At 42.3% G+C, this 22,568-nt stretch overlaps 1 protein-coding gene across 2 annotated transcripts in view; it reads right to left on the minus strand.

Annotated features, from left to right (window-relative positions):
- MASP1 (MBL associated serine protease 1) overlaps positions 1–11,029 on the minus strand; it is a 55,549-nt gene extending 44,520 nt beyond the window's left edge. For both annotated transcript variants that reach the window (XM_082654568.1, XM_082654567.1), the window contains exons 1-2: positions 10,850–11,029; positions 4,733–4,964 (exon numbers count right to left, since the gene is read on the minus strand). In XM_082654568.1, the coding sequence (XP_082510694.1) occupies positions 4,733–4,964; positions 10,850–10,854 (237 nt within the window). In that variant the 5' untranslated portion in view covers positions 10,855–11,029. The remainder of the gene's footprint in view (positions 1–4,732; positions 4,965–10,849) is intronic.
- Positions 11,030–22,568: the final 11,539 nt, after the last annotated feature.

A 22,568-nucleotide genomic window follows, 5' to 3' on the forward strand; every position in this document is an offset into this window, starting at 1 on the left:
GGCTTCAGCATGATGATCATGAAGTTGAATCATGATTCCTGAGGTCTTAGATACATAGACTATCAGGGCTAGGTGGACCTTAGAGAACATCTGGTTCAACTCCCTGTATCTGAGACAGGAGGAAAGAGTCCACTCTAAAAGCAATCACTTGCCCAGGGTTACTTAGTTAGTAGAGAATGGCCACAAGAATCTAGGCCTCCAGTTTCCTGGCCAGTGTCTGTGCTCTGCCCCTCGCCTACAGCATTAACCAGCTGTGATTCATATGTCTCATCTGTGCACTGTAGGAATCCACACATTGCAGCCACATTCCAAGGAAGCAAATCCTGTCGTGCAGATGTGCATGTGCCTTGAAGACCAAAGACTGCGGGAAGTCAGGCTGGAGAGGAATTTTCATAAAATGAGAGCATCCAGACCACAGCCTTGGGGTCCTGCCCTTCCTCAAGCTGCTGATGTGCAGTGTCAGCAATTCCGTCATCATCACCCTGATGGGCCAGGGTGGGAAGGGCAGTCTGTGGACTGGGGCTGGGCTGAAAGGATTCCTGTGAACTGGACGGTCCTTTAAACCCACTCCCAGGCCTGCCAGGGGAATTCAGTCACAGAATGAAAGAGCCTCAAAACAGGGGATATTATCCCATCAGACGGAAATGAGTGATATTCCAAGTTCCTTGGAAAAGGACAGCACTGGCATGATATATTTACAAGTTTTCTTCAAATGACATGTCACTAAGGCAACTCCAGCAGACTATAGTCTCTTAATGGAGTGCTTATGGCCACGGAACTTCAAGAAGTGGCCGCTGTGACATATTATTACCGTTCTCTGGCATTATCCTAACTAGGATAATGAGGGTTTGGGGGGGTCATCTGGAAAGCTCTGGCAAGGAGAATGAAGATTAAAATTCTGGAATTTAAGGGACCTTAGGGATCATCTCATTCTTCTCCTCATGGAACAGATGAAAAGACAGAATTTTGTAGAGGGGTATTGACTTATCCAAGGGTGGCATGGCTGGCATGCTCATGCTTCATTCAGATGAAAAGGGAAGAGCCTCCTTCTCATTCATAGCCAGGAAAGCCACATATTCTGGGGGTGGAAGGTTAGGGAGAGAACACAATTAGGAAAAGTCAACGGGTTTCGACTATATGTTGAAGGCTTCTGGGTTTTAGGGTTCACAGGTGAGAGTACTAGTCTTGTCCCTGAATTGGGAACTTAAGGAGTATTCAAGCTGTAATTCCTGCAAGGTGTGACCTTCAGAGGGACCAAGAAGGTTGAGTGAGCAGAGTGAGCTTCTGAGCCACCTTCAACCCTAGCAGCCTCACTTCTGTTTCCTATATCAGGACTACTAGAAGATTTTTAAGAAGAAAATGTCCACTAGGGAGAAAATATTTGAAAAACAACAATAACAACAATGACATGGGACTAGGTGGGTCTCCAGAGGGCTCCTGTGGCCTGACATCCTATGAGTTCTTGAGTCCAGGAGGGGAACTCTGCCGGGCACATGTGGGCAAGGACACAGAGCCTGTCTCCACATGAGCACTAGTCATCAGCTGACCAGGGTGCAGCGTCCTGTGAAGGAAGGCCTGCTCAGGCCCCATGGCTGCTAGAACCTCTGCAGGGAGGCCAATGCTAGTGCTGGGATGGCATTCTGGAAGGAAGTGGGCTGTGCAAGCCCAAGCAAAGTAATACCTCTCTGTCCAATATGCTAATCTCTTCTTCTAAAGGAACTGGAAAAATGTATTGGAATCAGAGAAGCAAGGACTATCGGGCACTTCAGGTAGGCAGCTCAGTCTCTGTGTTGCCTCACACAGACTGTTTCTTTGCTATGCTCAGAGGTCATAAGTCTAATTTTGGAGCAGAGAGAGTGCTAAAAGATCATTTGGGAGTTAGTGGCAGATCTGGCACTAGAACAGGCATTTCCTGAATCCCAGTCAAGAAACCAGGATGATGCTGCCCTTCCAGAGGGCCTAGTCCCATCTCCTTGGGCTTTCAGGAAGGTATCTCACCACCCTAGATAGAAACCATCAATCAATTTCCAAAATATTCTCCAACCAGAAAGGCCAAACTTTGGGTAGAAATTTCAGTGTCCTTAATTCAGTGTCGGAAGAGGTCTTCACAGTCTATTGTTGCCCTTGAAAAGTATCATTTTTTTCCGCTACAAAGTGTACCTGATGTCAACTCTTCAATCTGCCTTGTCAGGAGACTCAATTTATTTGGGGGCAAAGGAATGAGTTAAATCCTCTATTGTGTGTTTATCATCTCGATAAAGGAGTCCTAACAAGGTCAAACCTGGCATCCATATAAATAAGAGGAAAACTTGTGAGAAATGATTGAATATGAATTGAGAGTGAATTCTTAGGGTGGAGGCAGGGAGGAATAATGAAAATAAGTCATTGTCACAGCTAAAGAAAAAAATTCTAATTTCTGTGGTCTTGAGGCCTCAGCTACTAATAAAGGCAAGTGTTTCCGCTGGCAAAAGTTCTAGATGATTGACGTATTTGAAAGTAGAGAAAAAAGCAGTTAGGAAGTTCACATCTAGCCTTGTCTAAATCTATGGAATTTACTCTTCTATTAAGTCACTGTTTGGTCATTTTCCTTCTGCTAAGTTCACTCTCCAACCTAAATATTTGAGAATACCATGGTTGTACGGTGAGCATCAGCTAGGGGAATGGGCTGGGGGATTCTGCTAACCTAATGTCCCCTACCCATAATGCATCTGGGATCCTGGAGTTTGGTTCTGCCAGAGGCTAGATTATGTCCTAGAAGACATAACTGACCTGTTTGTTAGAAATTTCAATTTAGGATGATAAACACTTAGGATCTTGGTGAATACTCTCTGCTTGATCCTTGCGAGTCTGAGAAGTTGACTCCATTTTCAATGAATTTATAGAAACTGTCTGTTAATCTAGATTACCAAGCCACATCATCTCTTAGAGCAGCCAGTTTTACCTTTTCTCATTCTTTTTGTCAATCTTTTATTGTCATTACTCTTTTTCATCTTGTGCAATTGCTATTTTTCTAGGCTCATCTCTCTTTTTAAGGGACTAGATTTTTGTGTCCTTAAATTCTCACAGTTTCTAGCACAGGGCATTCAAAGATGGGCAGCATCACACAAAGAGAGCAATGGTGCTCAAATGGAGAGATTTTGCTCCCCTGGGGATATTGATAACTGCTGGAGACATTTCTGGTTGTCACAACGGGAGTGGGAGTGCTATTGGCAACTAGTGAGTAGAAGCCAGGAATGCTGCTAAAGACGCTACCATTCGCAAAACAGCTTTCTTCAGCAAGTAATTGTCTGGCTCAAAATGTCAATAGTGTTAAAATTGAAACACTGTCACGGAGCACCAATTTTAGAACGTTTTCAGTCACAGAAAATGTGCTTTAAATGGGATACTTGATGCATATCCAACATATATAATTAGCAACACCCACCATTTAAAATGAGTTAATCAGGGTAGGGGTTCACAGCCCCACTTACCAGGCCTCCGCCCCACCCCACCCCACTGTTCTTTTCAGCCCCTGCAGTATCCTAGGGCTCAGTGTAGTACAGCTTGTGAGCAGTTTGGTGGAGCCAAAAGAACATGGTATTGAAAGTCACAAGACATGGGTTTGGAACCCTGATCCATCACTTACTAGCTGTACAACGTTGGGTGAGTTGCTTCACCTTCTTGGGGTTGTTTCTTTGTCTGTAAATGGGACAGTAGTACCTGTCTCATAGGATTGTTTTAAAGGTTGAATGAGATTTTAAGTGTAAATCACCTTGTCAACTCACTTCTTTGCTGTTGATCAAACATTCTGGTAAATACAAGGTTAACTCTTGTTGAATTACAGGCTGTGGAAAAATGAGACTATACTAATACCAAAAATATAGAAAGCCTACTCTAGGGTGGTTTGATGAGAACTTCTTCCAGGAAACCAGAGAGAGTTTATAAAGTAGGTTCTTAGGTCTTCACATCTTTTTGAACCAGATACAACCTTAATAAGTGTCATCTCTCAGAAGTACTTTAACCTTTCTTAGCTCCACTTTTAAAAGAGAACAGCTCCCCACCCATGGCATTGTTTGTGGGCTCTCCTTAAATTCCGGGAAATGTTGTTTTGATGTTGTAATCATTTTCTGCTCCTCTTCCATTTGTCTTTTACATCCATCTGTGTAGTGACCCCCCACTGTTGCCCATACTCTTTGTTGATAAAATCCAAACTCTTTAGCATCATATTCAAGGCCCTTCAGAATCTCATCCCAATCCAACCTTCCAACTTCACCTCCTACTCTCCGCTGCAGCATACGCTACACTTCCCAAACACTTGATCATTACCTAGGGAACAGGGCAACGCTTTCTAATGCCTCAGCTTTGGATATAATGCTAGCTTACTCTGATTAATGCTGACTCTGGGGTATCTGCCCTTTTCTGCTTGTTGAATTAAAGGTGACATTGGAGCAGAGGTTAGTGGAAACGTTAAAGACTTTGAGATCAGAAAGGAAAAGGTAAGGCTGTGTTTGGCTGAGTCACACTTTGCCAGTTTCAGTTTCCCTCAAGGTCTTTTCTAGGTCTTCCTACTCAGCCTGCACATAGCATGCCACCCCCAACCCTCCTTCATAATGTTATAACACTGTAATGTCTCCCTCACTAGACTGCCAGCCTGGGTGGTAAACACAGCATCTAATTCATCTAAGCTCCTCTAACTCCCAGCAGATTCTCCCGTAGAGAACCTGGCCCAGTTAGGGAACATTAGGGGTCTCACCTTCACATAGTCGTATTCACAAAGGTAAGAGGATTCCAAGTTGAAGTGCATGAAGTAAAGCTTGATCCGAAATCCCTCTGGGACAGTGATATTCCACGTCACCTCTGAATCACTTGGATAAGAGTCTGGATAGCCAGGCGACTGAATCTGGCCAAACATATTGTTAAGCTCCACTATGTGGGCCAAAGCCTTCAACAAGGAGAAGCACAGAGCATGAGAGAGAAGGAGCCACCTGAAAGACATGAATGGATTTACTTACATTCACAGACACTGGTCCTTGCCATTTAGCTAAATCAACAGCCAGGAGAACAAGTTCCCAGCATGTCTCTGCCACTGACCTGCTGTAATTACTTCGTCCTTATGGGTCTTGCTTACCCAGCCTATAATACTGGAGGGCGGTAACTTGATTTTAAAGGTTGCTTCCAGTTGTGCTCTTTTTAAAGATTTGATAATAGTATTAAACTTTCCCAGAAAATACCATATTTGGGACTCTGAGGCATATCATTTTTTGGTTGAAAATATAAATTTCATAGTTAGGTAAAAGCTGGTATCATTTCTTTAGCTTAGCTTCATTTAAGAATCATAAACTCTTGATTCAATTTTCTAAAAAGTAAGTAACAGTAACATGGTAATACTGAGATAAGACTTATACTCAATGATGGGATCTGTAGTACCTAAAACAAATTTAACAAAATCAATCAAGAAATGCAAAATTTTGAATTAAGAAGGAATGAGCAAAACAAGGTTTTTCCTTTTGGCAAGTGTTTTTATAAAAGGATCAAAAACATACAGTTTATTTCCAGCTGCAGGAATGAGAGATGATGGACTGTGAAAAGAGTTGCATAAGGGGCACGGGAAATTCAACAAAACTTGCAGAATACACCCAAAGTGGCTGATGCAATAATGAGGCAGAATGTCCAAGGCTTGTCAAAAACCTAATGGTCGGGCTTCCCTGGTGGCGCAGTGGTTGAGAGTCCGCCTGCCGATGCAGGGGACATGGGTTCGTGCCCTGGTCCGGGAAGATCCCACATGCCGCGGAGCGGCTAGGCCCGTGAGCCATGGCCGCTGAGCCTGCACATCCGGAGCCTGTGCTCCGCAACGGGAGAGGCCACAGCAGTGAGAGGCCCGCGTACCGCAAGAAAACAAAAACAAAACCAACCAAACAAAAAACCTAATGGTCAGTACACAGGACAACCAAGGCATCTACTAGATTGCTCCCCCTGTGAGACTCAAGGACCTTGAACTCAAACATCCCAATCCTGGCTCATCGACTTCTCCCTTAAATACTATATGTTCTGCTTCCTATGTCTTGGGAACCCCTCTGCTTCTCTCCAGCCAATTAATTTAAATGTTCTTATCTGGACTGTTGCTATTTCATCCTAACTGATCTCCCTGGCTACCACTTCATACCATTCAGCAATCTTCCGCCAAATTTGATTTTCTAAAACACAGATGTGTCCACACTGCTCCACTGTGCCTGCAGGGCAAAGCATCTGCTACCGGGATGGCTGATAAGCCCTTTTTGATCTAGTGCTGATTTACCTGTCCAACTTCATCTCATAGCAGCCATGCCGAGGCAGATCATTCTGGGAGCATGCCATGCCCATCCAGGCCTTGGTCCCACTGCACATGCCCTGCTCATTCCTCACCTGGTTGTCTTATTTATCTTCCACCATCCAGCTCAAAGCTTCCCAAGATACCACAGAGTATCCTTCACTCCAGATTCCAGCTCCCTGTACATGCTTCCAATTGGAGCACTGCTTTAGGCACAGTCCCTGAAGTTAGGTGTATTTGGGTTCAAATCCCAGTTCTCTTACTTACTGGCTGTGAAACCTTGGGTAATTAGTCTCTGAGTTCAGGTTTCCTCAAATGTAAAATGAAGATTATAATCTCTAATTTACAGAGCTCACATGAACATTGGAGATGATGTATGTGAAAGACCTAATATAAAGCCTGGTATATAAGAGATGATGAATGAATGAACGAATGAATGAACGAAAGCATGAAAGTGGGGCCAGAGTCTTATATAGCCTAAAAAGTAACTTCTGGGAAATTATACCAGCGTCTTAAGATTAAGATACAATTTGGCTAATCAGGAAGTTGTTTCTCCCCAAGCTGCCCCACGCTGCTTGGTAGATGCACATATGTTTATATATGCACACGTATGAATTTTTGAGTGTGCAAACACAATGAGATAACTACAATGAGATTATCTAGCTGTCATATAATATTTACGTAAAAGGTAAATATGTAAGTGCAAAATGGCCTACAAGGGTGTCAGTAGGATATTAACAGTAGTTATCTCTGAAGTGGTAATATGAGTGTTTTTAATTTTACTTTTGTGTATATAAAATGTTCAGATGTGTCTAGAAGGGCCTTGTGCTATTTTTTCAATTAAAAAAAAATAGTTATTTAAATTTTTTCCAAGGCCCCTGCAATAGCAACATGTGAGATGCAACTAAGGAAACAAAATGTTTTAATCCAATTGCCAGGGTCAGTATTTTTATAAACCAATCTGTGGAGGAGAGAGAAGGGGAGGCACAGGTCCAAGCTCTCTCGTGAACTAGTAGGAAAGCTTGAGTCTAGAAACCCTGGCTTGCAGGGCTCAGGCAGCCCCACTTTCAAGTGAGGAAATATACTGATGGTACCCGGGCTAGGAGTTCTGGTTCAGTTCCGCTTGGGGAGGGGAGAGCACTGGTTTTAGGTTGGAATAGCTGGATTCAAGTCCAGACTTTGACTTTATTTATCTGACCCATCTTGGGGAAGTCACGTAAGGTCTCCCTCTCAGTTTCTTCATTCTTTAATTGGTGACAATAATGACATCCCCCGGGGCTGCTATCAGAATAAAGGACGATTGGAAAATAAGTACTTTGTTAACTGTCCAGCCCTAGGCAAACATTAGTTATGATTACTCCATCATGCTGCTTCCCGAAAAGCAGGGGTTAGGAATGAGCTTTGGATCCCCCAACTGGACCTCCCTGCAATAGCGACACCCAGATTATGTAAGGCTGAAAGGTCAACTTTCTCCATATCTGCTTTTTCCAGACCACATGGAGGAGACTCTGAGCTTCCTAATGCTGCTTCTGTCAAGGGCTGGCCCAGGCTAACGGCTCCATCTATCCTCAGAGGCCCAGGACCATGTGTAGTAGGCAACTGGTCATCGTGGGAGGAAGGCCTGTGAAGCTTTCTGTTCTATTTTGTTTGCATCTCAAAACAGTTTTAAACATATGAAACAAATCTCTCTTTTCACATAATAAGCCTGAGCATATGCTAGCTTGCTTGCTTTCAGGGCTGCAAATTAAAGAATGTAAGTGGCAGCTTTCATTTCCCATCACACTCTGAATGTTTTTGGCTTCTTATCCACCAGGCACCGGCTGTACAAATTCTGACACCTGCTATCTATTCTCCAACTAATCAAAAAGTTTAATTACATTTGCTTGAAATGTCAAAAGTAATATATAATGCCAGGATTTCCTAAGCTCTACTGTAGGAGCAAGCTCTCAGGAATGCCTTAAAAAATGCCGGCATATATCCATGGTTGTGGAATGAGTAGCACTTTCTATCCTTTCCATTCACTCCTCACTTCAACCTACACTACACCCAGACTGTTTTGGGGTAGAAGAGTTGAAATGGACTATATGGATCCCTTTGACAACACCCGTACTTGACAGATGACGAAAAGGATACCCCAAGAGGTGACATGTCATGCCCAATACCATATGGTGAATTAGCTTCAACAGAAGAAAGGAATAACAAAAGCTCACAGAGGATGCTGGGTCCATGCCCATATCATGCCCAGGCATCTGGCCAAAGCAATTAATCCTGTGAAAAATAATTTAAAAACCCGTAGCTTTATGTGAAAATTAAAAAAAAAAAAAAAAACTAATACCAAAGCTCCTCCCCTGCAGATTTTAGTTTAATTGGTCTGGAGTGAGGCCTGGTCACTGACATTTTTTTTTGCTGTACACGGGCCTCTCACTGTTGTGGCCTCTCCCGTTGCGGAGCACAGGCTCCGGACGCGCAGGCTCAGCGGCCATGGCTCACGGGCCCAGCCGCTCTGCGGCATGTGGAATCCTCCCGGACCTGGGCACGAACCCGTGTCCCCTGCATCGGCAGGCGGACTCTCAACCACTGCACCACCAGGGAAGCCCTGCCATTTTTTAAAGCACCGCAGATGCTTCTAATGTGCAGCTAGGATTGAGAGCCGCTGGTGCAGAATAATATACTTGGTTGAGAGTCTGGCAAAATACAGTAGAAAAACATCCTGAACTTGGAGCCTAAAGATCCAAATTTGGGTCTGGGCTTTTTCAACATCATCAGTGTGGCTCTGGGCAAGTTGCTAAACTCTTTTATCCTCACTTCTCCATAAATCCTACCTCATCCAAAATCTGAAGACCAGATGAGACAGTGCCTATGAAAGGGCTTTGCAAACTCTGAACTGTTGTGTCTATGTGAGGGAAGACCTTTTATAGACTTCTAGTGGAGCACTTTTCCAGTAGTAGTTTTGCTATTGAACAACTGAATTCAATTCAGCTAATATTTATTGCATGCCTAATAGGAAACAGACATTATGCTAGGTACTAGGCATACAAAGATGAACATGCCATAGATCCTATTCCTTAAGGAACACTCAGTCTTGGAAGAGGAGGTGGACATTTCAACAAAGAGGTATTAAGAAAGGTAGCTCCCAAGGACAGAGATATCACAAAGGAGAAGATGCTGACTCTGGGGATACTGGGCAGGGAAGAGGAGGTGATGTATGAGCCAGCTTGAACAATCGGGTCCTCTAGAAATAGGAGAAATAAGAGGGAGAGCTATTCTGGCTTAAGGGATCAGCAAACACCAAGATACAGAACTGATCGTCGGCCTTGTAGTTTGTTATGGCTGGGGCACTGGGTGGTAGGGTGAGATTTGAATAGTGGACAGATCAATCAAATTGTCATTCCATGTAGATGGGCATAAATCTCCTCTCTTTTAGGAGAAAGGAAAATGAAGTTAGATAGCAGATTTAACATTACAATGGATTTAGAAAGAAGAGAATGATTGGATTAACCTTAAAGACCTGATTATCTCTCTAAACCACAGGTAATCTGAGTTCAAAGAGTTAACATAGCCTGAAGCCCCTCATTGGCCCCAGACCCTGAAATGTTGCTAGGTGACTTTGCAGAAGAGAAACAAATAGAAACCCTTTTCCAATTGAGAAGAAAATTAACGGGAAAAGATGTTTAGAGGCAACACATCTGCAGAGTGTTTTTTTTTTTCTTTTTTGTATTTTTAACAGTATTAACACTTATAAGTAGTAAAAGTAATTATGGTGGTCGGATTTTGACACTTGGAGAGAAAAACTTACAAGAAATGTCTGGTAACAAGCATCAAGTAACTCTAAGTCTAGGCTGAGGAATGGGGAATATTGAAGAGCTTGGAAACAATTAGAATTTAAAGTCCTAGTTTCAGAACTCCAAAGACTCTTTTTTTTTTTTTTTTTAATTTCAATTTGTAATATTCCTTTAAGAGCCATTTGGTGCAATTCATAGCCTGATTCACGCCACTGGCGGCCTCTGATTTCAGTAAGAAATGCAGAAATTTATAGTGGAATGTAAAACGGGGACAGGTTTTTAGTTTTCTAAATTGAGGTTTTAAACTAGCAAACTTCTGAAGGTTTAAGAAGCCACATAGCTGAGCTACGGGAATCTGGTTTCTTTTCCGGTCAGAACAAATAAACACACAAACACATATCTAACTCACAAAGTGTTGGAAGAGATAAAGCAATGCTCTTTACAAAGGAGGAAAACAAAAACTCAGCCTTGTGGGCAACAGAAGAAAAGTCACATTGGCCAGCAGACAGCACCCTACGCTGGCAGAGGGAGAAATCTGAGTTCCAGCGGCGTCAGGGGCATTTGCACACAGCCTCCCGTTTCAAGTTGCATGTCTCCGGAGTCCCAGGGAAGGCCCCAGCCTGTCTCCCTTCTCAGAGCCCCAGGGAGTGATGAAAAGCCCCTGAACCAGCCACAGGACTCGCAGGTGAGTCAGCCCAGAGACAAGGTCAGACCTTCCAGGGCTACTTGGCACCTGGTCCCTGGAAGGACCCCCTGTGCCCACTCCTGCCCTGGCACTCACCTCATTTTCCTGCCTTGGGTGCTCCTGGCTGCCTGGTCCCCCCGGCCTGACTTGTCTGCGAGCTCGTCCCCGGTGTGGTGTCAGCGATGCCTTATCTTTGTTCTGAGGTCCCTGTGTGTCTCTGGAATTGGCTGGCATTCTCCATTCAGGTCACGCCTTCCCCTGCCTGCAACAGATCCCCTCTCCCCCTCTCTCCCTCTGCCTTTTCCTCTCTCTCTCCTCTCTGACTTGCTCGTACACACACTCAGAGGAACCTGACAGAACAGAATCTGTCTTCTTCCTTAAAAGATCTGCTTCTCCAGGTCCCTCCTTCATCCCATACGGCTGCTTCCAGCTCCTGAGAGAGAATAACTGAGCAGCTCAAATAGGTATTTGTATCACCATGTGTGTGTGTGTGTATGTGTGTGGATATATGTGTGTATATGTGTGTGTGTATGTGTGTGGATATGTGTGTGGATGTGTGTGTGTGTGTGTGTGTGTGTGTGTGTGTGTGTGTGTGTAAAGGGTGGAGGGGGACAAAGTCTGATCTCTCTGTCTCCCTTGCCAGATGGCTATAGTTTTCTGCTCGTGTTCAGGACACTGGCAAAGGACACCAATTAAACAGGATGATCAACTAAGAGGGCAATTCTAACATCTACACTAGGCAAGAAAATAGAACCAAATCCCAAAGCTTGTCTGTCTGCAAACAACTACAGGCTTTCCTGTGAACAGAGCGGCTGGCCCGGTATGTGAGGGGAGCAGTCAGTCCTGCAGTTGGTTAGTTGTTCTTCGTCACTTAAAAGCAAGGCTTGTGCTGTTTACCAACTCAGAGCATTCAGAGGCCTGATACAGCCCGGGGAGGACCCACTACAGACAGAAAGCCCCGCATCCCATGGTTGTAGAGAAATCTGGGCCTGTAAAGGTAGCTAGACCTGGAGTTTGTGGAGAAAAGCAGCATCAGATATAAGCCAAGCTGAATAAGAAGAAAATTCCTTTCTTCACAACAATGACCACCAGTCCTGAATAGGGAGACAGACATCTGGGTGTAACAAGTAGATTTTACTGAGAACCTTTTCTGTGTTAGGCACATGGCTAGGTGCAAACATCATCTCAATTACTCCCACAAACCTGTGAGGATCATACTATTATACTCATTTTACAAATAAGAAAACTGAAGCATAGAGAGGTACACAATCTGCCTGGATCATCCAGCCCTTTATTACTCCTTACTGCTACCACGGCAAACGCAAACAGTTAACATTTACTGAGCACTGTGTGTCAGGTACTGCTCTAGTAATGTATTGATTGCTTTCGATCATCTTTACATTTTGTGTATCTGGGTAGTAATATTATCCCCATTTTCCCGATGAGGAAACTGCCCAGAGAGTTTAAGTAAGTTACCCAAGATCACACAGCTAGAAAGTGATAGGGGAAGAATTTGAGTTCTTACCCACAATATTGTACTGCTTCTCACTAGAATATTATAGTACATATGGCATTTCAAATACACACCACATTCACAAAGAAACTCAATTTGGGGCATTTTGAAAAGAGCAATTAGACTCAGCATCAGAGTTGGCTATAATCTTCCCTTTCTATCCAAGCTGGCTGTGCACTTTGGCCCCAATTGTTAACATCTCTGATCCTGTTTTCTCATCTGGAAAATGGGGGTTGCTTTGAGACTTAAAGGAAATTATCCTTGCCATTTTTTTAGCTGTTCAGTGTACCCAAGAGAGGGCTCCCACCCATTCCAACCAAGGTGGCAAACACATGCATTCTCCACCCTCTGATAACACTGCTTTAGCACATTCGGGGGAACAATGCCTTGCATCTTGCTGAAATTCTCCTGGCTCCATTTTCTCTCCAGTTTCTCTATTTTATCACTTTTAAAGGTCAGCTTTGCTAATCTGGGCATTATTAAGAGGCTGTGTTTGATAATGTGAGTGCAAGTATATGAGATGAGAGAATATGTGTGAACCTAGGCACCATTCTGGCTAAACAGCCTAAAAATTTCTGTGTTAGGCAGGATAGAAAAAATCCCTTTAAAAGTCCCATTAAGAAGACTCACAGGCTCCTCAAACATCAAATAACTCTCACACAACATTTTAATGATTTAAGTGCAAATGAATCAGGAACACATGGACTACATTTCTCTTGGAATATACAAGGGTTTTAAAACCAAGGGATAAAGAACTTGGCACGAAGCATCCTGCACCATGCAGAGGGCCCTGCCCACTAAAGACATTCCCTCCATCAACACTGCAGCTGAGCTGACCCTCTTCTAATTTAGGGCACATCCAGGGAAATGCAGTCATTTGTTCTGGGCACAGAGGGGAGAGCTTGGGAGGGAAAGCCATCAGCTTCTCCTTGCAAAGTGTCATAGAGTAACTGAGCCTCCTGGAATAATTTCCTGGCCATGTTTCTTTAAGGCTGCCAGTGCTCAATGGGAGGCATTTGAAATACGTTCTGAGCCAAAGTTCTGCCAATATACAGCAGAGCTGATATGTGCTTCCCTGGGAGTTAGCCAAGGCTCAGATGAAATCTGCATGATAACGGGAACTATGTGGCTCAGGACTGATCTGGGTGGGATTCAGAGCTGTTTCCCATCGTGTTGGGCTGCACTGGTGATACCTTCCTGACCTTTTGACAAAAACTTCCTGGGGTGTCATGAATAGATCACGGGGAGTGGGAGGAATGGAAAAGACAGTGGTTTAGGAATAGACTCAACATGAGTAGGCTAACTCATGGGACCTTGGGCAAGTCACCTACTTTCTCTGCTGGAGGAGGGGAAGGAGTGACACCAGTTTGCTCCGCTATAAAATCAGGGGAGAGGAGTCCATCGAGATCATGGAGTGAGGACTAGGAAATTGCAGTGGAGGTGGGGAGGTGAATTGCTAATGATCTGTAAAGAGAGTCAAGGAGTCCTGAGTGACCTTCTAATCTTGACACTTGTTTTATCTGTGGTCACAATAGCATTACATTACTCAGGATTCAATCATAGGTATTCAGAAAGATAATTTTTAAGAAGGTTCAACTCGTTTTTTAAAATGTTGATGAAAAGGTTAACATATAAGGAACTAACAGTATGTCAATTAGAATCATAGAAGTGTAGAACGACGGATGTGGGCTCAACATCTCGTTTATAGTCAGGGAAAGGGATCAGAAAGCTACTACTAAGAAAGTAAATACTACAGCACTCCTACAACTAGAACTGGGCTTGGTTTACATGTTCTACCAAAGTATTTATTACATGCAACTCCTGAGCCCAGACTTTCTGGAATTCCATGAATGCGCTGGAAAATGTAAAATATTTGGGCAATGAGTTTTTGTTGGCAAAGTGTGAAATCCAGGCTTCCTATAGAGTACAGGAGAACTGATAAATAGCCCCAAAGATTACACCTTAGAATTAAATTTTAGGTTATTCAACACATTGGCTGACAGTATGCTGGAAACCCTGGCTTCAGAACCTATCGGATCATCAGAATAATATGGGAAATTAAAACAAAAAAACAAAAAAACCAGTGTCTGAGCTTCATCTCAGAAGATTCAAATTCAATGAATCTCGGGTGGGGCTCCTGAATCTGTAATTTTAAAAGCTCCCATGGACGATTTTGTCATTTTGGGTACTTATAATGGTGTGTCTTATAATTAATGGCATCTTAGATTTGATGATATAGTCTTAGTGTCTGCCAGATACCTTCATATACATCATTACATGTAATATTTACATGTATTTAAAGGTGAGGACACTGAAGTTCAGAGAAACTAAGTGTGTCAGCAAGAGGATGATGGACATCTAGAGCCCAGGACTCCTGACCCTAAATCCAGGGCTCTTTCATCTGCAGCCCCTTGATCCTGCCTGTGGACTTTGAGCACCCATGAGCCATGCTGTCATGTGACTGCAAGATTTCAGGGAAGGGATACATAATTTACATTCAAAAAATAAATTATTAAGCTCTCTTATGGGCTAAATTGCACCGCTTCAAAATTCACGTATCAAACCCGAGACAGGAACTTTAAAGAGGTCTAAGTTAAGAGGAGGTTATTAGCGTGGGCCCTAATCCAATATGACTGATATCTTTATAAGAGGAGGAGATTAAGATAGGGAAAATCAGAGGAAAGACTATGTGAGGAGACAGCAAGAAGGTGGCCACCTGTGACCCAAGGAGATGAGGCCTCAGAATAACAACCTCGATCTTGAACTTCCTTAAAATACCTGCCAATACCTTGGGCTTGAACTTCTAGTCTCCTAAACTGTCAGAAAATGCACTTCTGCTGTTTAAGCTACCTCGTCTGTGGTACTTTGTTATGGCAGCCCTAGCAAACTAATACAGGCTCTCTTACAGAAGTTCTCCCAAAGCGTGAGCGCATACCACCACGCTGTCAAGCTGATTTCAAGCACCGCAGGCACAGAATTAACAAATACTGGGTCAGTTAAGGTTCCGTTTGGTAGGTAATAAGAGAAACCTTGACTAAAGCTGAAACAGAGTTTATTTTCCTCACTTAGCAAGAAGTGAGGCAGTAGGTGGGCCTGGGGACATTTTCTTTTTTTCTGTTCTGCCATTCTTAGGAGCTAGGCTATGTGTAAGGAAGAATCCAGGGGTTCTTAAGTACTTGAGACACTTGAGACATAGACCGTTTGTTATGAGCTGAATTATACCCCCACCCCAAATTCATATGTTGAAGCCTGAACTCCCACTATCTCAAAATATGACTGTATTTGAAGATAGGAGCTTTAAAAAGGTGATTAAGTTAAAATGGGGCTGTTAGAATGGGCCTAATCTAATTATAAAAAGAGGAGGTTAGGATACAGACAACACAGAAAGCAGGGAGACCATGTGGGGATACAGTAGGAAGGTGGCCATCTGCAAGCCCAGGAGAGGGGTCTCAAAAGAAACCACCTAGACTTCTAGCCTCCAGAACTGTGAGAAAATAAATTTCTACTACTTGAGTAATCCAGTCTGTGGTATTTTGTTATGGCAGCCCTAGGAAGCTAACAGAGCATCCACATCTCCCTTACGTTTGCTCACCTAAATCCATTTGATACCAATTATTGTTGCTATTCACTCATATTAGGTCTCCCCTCCCACAGAAGTTCCTCAGATGCTAAGATTACACGGCCCAAGCAGATTCAGCCATAGGACAGGATTAATTAGGCCTTAAGAAGCAAATGGACAGCTGAGGTTAGACCATGTGAAAGGCAGGATTCAGATCAGGGGAGTCAGTGTTAGCACTTCTCTAACTCCCTAATGCTGTTTCAGTGACCATGACTTTTCCACCCTCCTTCCAAACTCCCTTGCTCTTCTATCATTCTGGCACACACTACTCATCTCTATTACTGTCACCTTCCAATCTCTTGGTCCCCTCCTCTGTTCCTTTCATTAGGAACTTAGGCATGTGGCACCATGCTTACCTCTCCTTCCCAATTCCTCCTGACATCCTGACACTGGACCCTCATTGCTTGATCTCCTCACTTCAACGATGACTTCTTCCATTTCATTGTAACCATCTACTCTACTTAAAGCCACATCCACCTCTGAAATCTTAAACTTGTAACACCCCATTCTCTGACCACCATCTCTTACCTTTCTAAGTCTTTGACTCCTTCAATAACCCTAGACTTCAACCTCATCAAGACATCCAGTCCTCTGACACCACTCCATTTCCAGTCTATCAGATCCTCTTGGCTTTATATCTTTTCTGAATCCCACAACCAATCACCAGCACTCCTGTGTGGATCCTTCTTTCTCTACCAGTTTCTTGACTCTCTTCTTACTTCAGAGGAATGATTCCTCATCTTTCTGGTGAATCACTGAGAATCTAATGAAAGCTAGATTCTCTGTCTGGAATACCCCCAATAAAGCCACGTAATTTACTCCCTCACTTCTTCAATTCTTTCTAAAAATGTCACCTTTTCAGTGAGGTCTTTCCTGGCCAATCTATTCTATTATTTCTATTTCCACCCAGCTTTGCTCTCCCCATATCCTGTTTTATTTGTCTTAATGGCAGTAGTCATCAGCTAAGATGGTATTTATTTTAAGTTTTTATTGGTTTGTTGCTTGCTCCCCACCCCATTAGAATAACACAATCTCCAGGTGGACAAGTATTTTTATATTTTTTGTTTACTGCTCTATTCCCAGTACCAACAATAATGCCTTTGACTTGCACAAAGTAGGACCTTAATAAACATTTGTGGAATGAGCCATCTTCCAAGAAACATTTAAATAGGCACACATTCTTGAATTTTGGCATATAATTTCAGGGACTTGATGGCTCTTCTGAAGCCATGAAGCTCAGAAGCTCAATTTTTTTTTTTTTCACCCGTGTCGCCTGCATCGGCAGGTGGACTCTCAACCATTGCGCCACCAGGGAAGCCCCAGAAGCTCAATTTTAACCATTCTTCCTGAATATTTCTCATACATCCCACCACTGCAGTTTTAAATACCGTTACATACTGATCACTAGCAAATCTATTTCTTTAGTCTAAATGTCTTCCCACCCTCAAATCAAATGTCTATTCTCGCCTCCATCTGAAAGTTCCACTGGGCCGAGGTCATTATTTTTCTATTCCTGACTTGCTCATTCTCTCATACCAACGATGTCTATGAACTACCATCAACTCAGAAATTCAAGCCAGATATTTGAGTGTCATCCCTGATTTATATTTTCCTTTTCTCCTCATATGCCATCAATCAATAACTCCTATTGTTTACATATAAGTATCTTTCAAATCCATCATTATGCATAACTTCAATTCCCCACTACCGCTGCATTAGTGACGGGATTCATTAGTTCTCACTGGATTATTTCAACAACTTCTCATTTGTTTCTTTGCCCTTAGTACCAATCTTATAAATATACAAGTCTCATTAATTGTCTCCCTTTGTCAAACCTTTCAGATCACTTCTTTGCTTACAGAATAAAATAAAAATACCTTAGAAGAGCATTTGAACTCTGAAGTTTAATGTTGACATGAGGTGCAGTGAAACTGAAGTAGCCTGCAGTGCTGAGCCAACATGTGGAGGACAGCTGCCCTGGAGAATGGCTTGGACCCACAGCAGACTTTGCATAAGTGAGAAAGAAACTACTGTGCAAAGCCACTGAGCTTTTAGTATTATTTGTTACTGCAGATAATTTAGCCTATTCTGACTGACACAATACTCTTATATGGGATTGCTCTTTCACCTCTATATTCTCTCCTACAACCAGCACACTTACATATACAGACTTTTATGTCTAGAACTGGTACCAATAAAATAAATAAATAAAACTTAAAATTAGAACTGGTACCAAACTAGTTGCATATTCCAGATTTTATCATGATCTCTCATGTCTGTATGTACTGATATACTTGGTTCTCTTGTTCTTTAATGCTATTTTCTTCCTCATTTGTCTGTAGAATTTCCTCTTATCTATCATATGAAATCTTGCTTAAACGTCAGCTTCTCTGGAAAATCTTCCCCAATCACTCAACACGGAAGTAAACACTACCTTTGTTCCTTACACTTAAACTTTAAATTATAGTTTAAATTGCATGTGTCAAATTATACAGCAAATTTTTGTCTACTTGGGTCATCCCTTCATCACAATAATTTGAGGGCCTGAACAATATCCTTTGTACCTTTGGCTCAGTAAATGTTTATTGAATACATAGATGTCTAAATAAATTTTTAAAAAGGCATCAAGACATGGGGCTTCCCTGGTGGCGCAGTGGTTGAGAGTCCGCCTGCCGATGCAGGGGACATGGGTTCGTGCCCCGGCCCGGGAAGATCCCACATGCTGCGGAGCGGCTGGGCCCGTGAGTCATGGCCGCTGAGCCTGCGTGTCCGGAGCCTGTGCTCCGCAACGGGAGAGACCACAGCAGTGAGAGGCCCGTGTACCGAAAAAAAAAAAAAGGCATCAAGACAGGTAAACACACAACTAAGTCTATAATTATAAATTGTGATGAATGCCATGTTGAAAGAGAGCAGAGTTCTATGAGAGAGGCTAATAGAAGGGCTTAATTTACACAGAGTGGTTAGCAAAGTCATGGTGAAGTGGTATCTAAGTTGAATAGGATGAGTACAAGTTCTCTAGTGAAGAGCTGGTGATTTCACAGTGATGGACTTTGCTACCTGGACTTCCACACATGTGGAAATTCCCCATTTTTATAACCCAGTTCATAGAAATAATAAAGATATAGAAATGAGATTAATAAATGAACAGCTGCACTCAGAATCAAGAAAAGGTATTTCCTGTGGGAAAGTCTGCAAAAGGAGGGTGGTAGATGAGAAGCTATGGCAGTGAGTTTCCCACAGTGGGAACCCATCCTGACCATGTGGGAAGTCTTCACAGTCCCGCTGGAAAGCTGGGGGCTGACAGGGCTGTATGTGAAGTCACTGGGGGAGGAGTGAGAATCACCACCACAGAAAAATTGCCAAACAAGAATCAACAAATATTTTTCAAAGCCTGCGTATGGAAAAGGGGTAGTAAACTCAATAAGAAAAGGATTTCATGGAAGGAAATAGAGTTAATAGAACCATAAGAATAGGATTTTAAAATAAGTTGTTTCCATAAAGCTAAAGGAGGGGATATCATCTATGATACAAGAAGAGGAGAAAGATTTGAAACAAGAACAGGTTGAAACGCAAAAAGAAGCAATTGGATAATTAACGAAATTAAAATAACAATTTTACATTTATTAAATATAATTTATTAAATATATTTATTGAAATTAAAAATAAAATGCAATTGTAAGTATAAACAGCTGAATGGTCACAAATGAAGAATTAATTAACGATTTGGAAAATCAAGCTGAGGAATTCTCCCAGATAAAGAGATCAGAAGTATGAAAAAAATAAAGGGGGTATGGATTCAGAAGGTCCTACATATGTCTAATAGAATTTTCATTAAAAATGGAATAAAGAGGGCTTCCCTGGTGGAGCAGTGGTTGAGAGTCCGCCTGCCGATGCAGGGGACATGGGTTCGTGCCCCGGTCCGGGAAGATCCCACATGCCGCGGAGCGGCTGGGCCTGTGAGCCATGGCCGCTGGGCCTGTGCGTCTGGAGCCTGTACTCCCCAACAGGAGAGGCCACAACAGTGAGAGGCCCGCGTACCACCAAAAAAAAAAAAAAAAAGGAATAAAGAGGGGGAACAGGAAGTAATCTTTGAAGAAATATTGGCCTCAGTTTTCTAAGAATTGAGAAAAGACAAGAATTCTCAGACTGAAAAGATCTACCAAGGTCCAAGTGAGATACTTACATAAAGTTAGATCTAGATTCCTTGCAGCAAAATTTCAGTGTACTAAGGATAAAATTAAAATCTTAAAAATTACCAAAGAGAAAGAATGAAATTAGATTATCATTCAGACATTCTCACCAGCCACCTGGAAACAAAAGGGAAATAGAGAATACCCACATGTACAAAAGGAAAATACTTTTAAACCTATCATTCTATACTAGCTGAAGGATTATGTAAATGAAGCTGAAATAAAGACATTTTCAGACTCTAAAAAGCCTACCATTTGCAGGCCCTTTCAGAAAGAGTTACTGGATGATGTTGGAGCTGGTTAGTGTTGCTGAAATTGTAGAGAAATAACCACACTTGTACCATGCATGTGGGAATATAAAGTGGCCTGGCTACTTGAAGTACAATCTGGGGGTATTAATAAAATAAAAATTTGCATATCCTACAAACCAACAATCTTACCTCAAGATATCTGTCCTAGGGAGACATTCATTTGCAAACATGTTTATTGTAGCAAAAGTTGTCAAGGTGAAAAATGGGCATCAGTAAAGTAATGGCTAAATATAATATGGACATACTATGAAACACAGAGCACCGGTTAGAAGGGATGAGAAAGATCTTTATGCATCAACCTGGATTTATCTCCAAGATTTACTATTAAGTGAAAAGGGCAGGCTGAAGAATGAAACGTGCGTTAGGATACCATTTATTTAATGAAAAAGCAATAGGCTCAACCAGCAATACATATTTTGCACATACCATAGATATTTTGCATGTATTTTCCATATATCACTGAAAAAAGCATGGAAGGAAATATACCAAACACAACTAGTTACTTGTATGGAGGATGTGGTGAGAGGCTTTATTCATATTTGTAATAAGCAAAACCTTTAGTGTCTGGTCAGAGCTGTTTAGGCAGGGGATTTTAAGGATAAAAGAGGACTCTGGGAAATGCAAATCAAAACTACAATGAGATATCATCTCACCCCTGTCAGAATGGCCATCATCAAACAATCTACAAACAGTAAATGCTGGAGAGGGTGTGGAGAAAAGGGAACCTTCTTGCACTGTTGGTCGGAATGTAAATTGATACAGCCACTATGGAGAACAGTATGGAGGTTCCTTTAAAAACTAAAAATGGAACTACCATACGACCCAGCAATCCCACTACTGAGCATATACCCTGAGAAGCCATAATTCAAAAAGAGTCATGTACCACAATATTCATTGCAGCTCTACTTACAATAGCCAAGACATGGAAGCAACCTAAGTGTCCATCGACAGATGAATGGATAAAGATGTGGCACATATATACAATGGAATATTACTCAGCCATAAAAAGAAATGAAATTGAGTTATTTGTAGTGAGGTGGATGGACCTAAAGTCTGTCATGCAGAGTGAAGTAAGTCAGAAAGAGGAAAACAAATACCATATGCTAACACATATATATGGAATCTAAAAAAAAAAAAGGTCATGAAGAACCTAGGGGCAGGACAGGAATAAAGACGCAGACCTACTAGAGAATAGACTTGAGGACACAGGGAGGGGGAAGGGTAAGCTGGGACAAAGTGAGAGAGTGGCATGGACATATATACACTACCAAATGTAAAACCGATAGCTAGTGGGAAGCAGCCGCACAGCACAGGGAGATCAGCTCGGTGCTTTGTGACCACCTAGAGGGGTGGGATAGGGAGGGTGGGAGGGAGGGAGATGCAAGAGGGAAGAGATATGGGGATATATGTATATGTATAGCTGATTCACTTTGTTATAAAGCAGAAACTAACACACACACAAAATAAATAAATAAATAAATAAAAATAAGAATGAGGAGAGAAATAAAAAAAAAAAAAAAGGAGGACTCTGGGTATTGTGAGGAAAATGGATTTGGAGGATAGGAGGCAGGGAGACCAGTTTGGAGGCTGTTGCAGTAGTTAGGACCATTAGGCACAGTAGGCACACAGCCTGGGGCCATGAAAATGTTTTAATTTTAATTCTTTTAAAATCAGAATGAAAACTAAGATAATAATGAATATATAATAAAGAATCCATTTACTTTTATAGCAATGAAGCACTAAAATACAATTTCTATTTATTTATTTATTTTATGAATAAAGCCCAGATTAGGAGAGAGAATGCTTGGATGGATCAGAGTGGTAGCAAGTGAACATAGAGCCAAGAGGATAAAGACAAAATATATTTTGTAAGAAGAAAAGCCTGAACCTGGCCATAAATTGAGAGTGAGGAATTGAGGGAGAGAAAGACAGCAAAGATAACTCCCAGAATTCTGACTTAAGACGGTGTTGGTGCCATTTACTGAGATGGGGAAGAGAGGTGGAAGGTGAGCAGGGGTCAGGATGTAAGGAGACTTGCATGCCGGACTAGATGTGGAAAATCTACTAGACAGGACAGGGATTCTCAACTCTGGATGGATGACAGAGTCACATGGGAGCTTGAAAAATTCAAAATTTTGCAACAACTCCCAGACCAGATCCCACCCAGAGTCTTGAAAGGGTT

Source organism: Grampus griseus (assembly GCF_964374135.1).
Source record: "Grampus griseus genome assembly, chromosome: 5".
Classification (NCBI taxonomy): domain Eukaryota; kingdom Metazoa; phylum Chordata; class Mammalia; order Artiodactyla; family Delphinidae; genus Grampus; species Grampus griseus.